This window comes from Mandrillus leucophaeus, unplaced genomic scaffold (assembly GCF_000951045.1).
Source record: "Mandrillus leucophaeus isolate KB7577 unplaced genomic scaffold, Mleu.le_1.0 Scaffold151, whole genome shotgun sequence".
NCBI lineage: Eukaryota > Metazoa > Chordata > Mammalia > Primates > Cercopithecidae > Mandrillus > Mandrillus leucophaeus.
Window position 1 is genome coordinate 937,788 of NW_012101488.1, and position 3,181 is coordinate 940,968.

At 54.7% G+C, this 3,181-nt stretch overlaps 1 protein-coding gene across 1 annotated transcript in view; it reads right to left on the minus strand.

The window, feature by feature from the left end:
• EXOC3L2 (exocyst complex component 3-like 2) overlaps positions 1-3,181 on the minus strand; it is a 24,243-nt gene that overhangs the window by 4,846 nt on the left and 16,216 nt on the right. The window contains exon 9 of the mRNA XM_011975079.1: positions 2,541-2,682. Coding sequence (XP_011830469.1) covers positions 2,541-2,682 — 142 coding nt within the window. The remainder of the gene's footprint in view (positions 1-2,540; positions 2,683-3,181) is intronic.

Consider the following 3,181-nt stretch of genomic DNA (forward strand, 5'->3'; position numbering starts at 1 on the left):
ACCATCCTGGCTAACACGGTGAAACCCCATCTCTACAAAAAATACAAAAAATTAGCTGAGCGTGGTGGCAGGCGCCTGTAGTCCCAGCTATCCGGGAGGCTGAGGCAGGAGAATGGCGTGAACCCGGGAGGCGGAGCTTGCAGTGAGCCGAGATCGTACCACTGCACTCCAGCCTGGCGACACAGCGAGACTCCGTCTCAAAAATAAATAAATAAAATAATAAAAATAAAAAATAAAATGTAGCAGAAGATATACTGTGGTCACATTTGAGAAAAATCCATAATATAATCTCCTCCCAGTTTTGCAGATAATTTGGAACTCTGGGACACTTCTCCAAACCTCTTCCAAGTTTGCAAAATCTTGCCTTTGGGGGAGTGGAGACTGGATAAAGTGTACAAGGAAGCTTCCTGCATTCTTTCTTACATCTGCATGTGAATCTACAATTATCTCAAAAATTTTCCAAAGAAAACATTCCAAGGACTCCGGGCTTGAGACTCCGGGAAGAGCCACTGAATGAGGCCCTTCCAGCCCAGCTGAATACAACTGGGTACAAATAAGATCTGGCGGTTTTTAATTCCAGGGTTTAGAAATGTTAGGATTTCTGCATTTCTCTTGCCTGTATCTTCTCTGTACGTTCATGGAGTCTTTTTTTTTTTTTTTTTTTTTTTTTTTTTTTTTTGAGACTGAGTCTCCAGGTTGGAATGCAGTGGCAGGATTTCGGCTCACCGCAACCTCCGCCTCTTAGTTCAAGGGATTCTCCTGCCTCAACCTCCCAAGTAGCTGGGACTACAGGCATGAGCCACCACACCCGGGGAATTTTGGTAACGCAAGGAGTTTTAACTCTGAGCCAGGCACCGTCCTAAGTACTTAACAGGAATTAACCAATCTGATCCTCAAAACAATGGATAGGGACCATTATTCGCCTTAACAGCCAAGGAAAGCGCCCAGAGGCGAGTTCTCAGAGCAAGAAAGCCAGGTTTTAAATGCAAAGGGTGTGGATCAAAGTTACTGGTTGCTATTGACCAGAAGTTGGCTGAGAGTTTCTGTCCTGAGCCCTGTCCATCTCCCCCTGGCTTTTGAGACCTGAGATTCTCGGAAGCCAAGCCTTGTCCTGGTTTCTGAAAGCCCCCCAACCGCGTCCCGACACTGACCAGCCGCCGGAACAGCCTCTGCAGTTGCGCAGCGTCCTCCCGGAGCCTCCCAGCCACGCGGCTGCGGGTCCGCGCCGAGCTGCAGCGCAGGCGCCCACGGAGCAGGGGCCGCACGTACTCGACCAGCGCCCGCCGGTGCAGCTCGGCCACCAGCGCCTGGAAGCGGAGGAGGGAAACCCGAGGGTTGTGAGCCATGCCCCACTGACTCCCATCCCGCCAGTCTGAAGGCCAGCCCCGCCCCACTCGCCCATATCCACTCAGGCACCCATGGGCACCCTTCCCGTGCCCACGCCCCAGCCCCTAGCCCCTGCACCATCCTAGGATGTCTTCCCTGGCCCCCTAATAAGCCCGCAGACAGCCCCTGCCGGCCTCCAAAGGGTGCTCCATCCCAGCCTCTCCCTATTCCCCAAGCTCCACTCTCAGGGGCCCTGACTCAGTCTGCACCCCGCCTTACACCCCAGTTCCACGCACACGCCTCCCCGCAGACCCTGGGCAGGGGCCACCTCTTCCATCCATAGGGAGCCGCTCCCCACCTTAGAGGGCTTTCCTCCAGCAGGAGTGTTCTTGCTCTCCCAACCTCCCCTCTTTCCGCCCCTTTCCCCTTTCCTCCTCCCCTCTTCTCCTCCACCCTCACCTCCCCTCCCCTCAGGCAGGCGCACCTGGTAAGGCTCATCCCTGTCTCTTATACACATCTAGATGTGTATAAGAGACAGGCTCAACGCTGCAGTGAACCATGATTGTGCCACTGCACTCCAGCCAGGGAAACAGAGTAAGACCCTGTTTCAAAAAAAAAAAAAGTTGGCATGTAAGATGCTTATTTAGGTCTGAAATAAGAACTCATTGAATAAGAACTGCAATTGTTACTATAGTCATAGATGATGATGATGATGATGTTGATGATGATAAATTTCCCTAATAACCCTATGACGAGAATACTATTATCCCCATGGAACGGATGAGGAAACTGAGGCTCTGAGAAGGTCACATAGAAAGGAAGTGACCTAGCAGGCGTTGAATGCCGCCTGCGCCTGCCGCTGTCCCAGTGCGTGTGCGCCCGTGTGCCCTGCGTGTCCCTGAGTCCCCCGCGGCTCCCCTGTGGGCCGGCCCTTCCTGCCTCCGGGCAGCCCTGCGCCCCCCTGCCCTGGGCTTCCTGTGACCGCCTGTTTGTTTGTGAGCCCTGGTGGCGGTGGCGGCGGAGGCAGCAGCAGCGGCAGGAGAAGGAGGGAAATCGTATTAATAATGCCCTGGTTCCAACAGGAAACGGCCGTCAGACACGCTCGCCAGCTCCCTCCCTCGCCCAGGAGGCAGGAAACATGGGGACGGATGCCAAGGCCGCCAGGAGACCTCGGCCAGGCACTGCAAAGCCCCGGCCCAGGCGGGGTGTCTCACCTGATGTCTGGGTAGTCGCGCACCAGCACTCCCACCTCCACCTGGATGCTGGGCGTGTCTTCCAGCTGCAGGACTTCAGCCAAATGGGGCACCACGGCGTCCAGCCACAAGGCCTGGGACTCCTGCAGGGGAGGGAGGTCGCAGGGCTCACACCCTCCCAAGATTGACCCTGCCAATTCCTGCCCCCCCCGGCCTGTTATCCCATCTCTAAAATGTAGCAGAAACCAGGCGTGGTGGCTCAAGCTCGTAATCCCAGCACTTTGGGAGGAGGCTGAGGTGGGCAGATCACTAGAGGTCAAGAGTTCAAGACCAACCTGGCCAACATGGTGAAACCCCATCTCTACTAAAAATACAAAAATTAGCCAGGCGTGGTGGTGCACACCTGTAATCCCAGCTACTCAGGAGGCTGAGGCAGGAGAATCACTTGAAATCGAGAGGCAGAGGTTACGGTGAGCGGACACTGCACAACTGCACTCCAGCCTGGGCGATGGAGCGAGACTCTGTCTCAAAAATAAAGAATAAAAATAAAAATAGGCTGGGTACAGTGGCTCATGCCTGTAATCCCAGCACTTTGGGAGGCCGAGGTGGGTGGATCACGAGGTCAGGAGATCAAGACCATCCTGGCTAACACGGTGAAACCC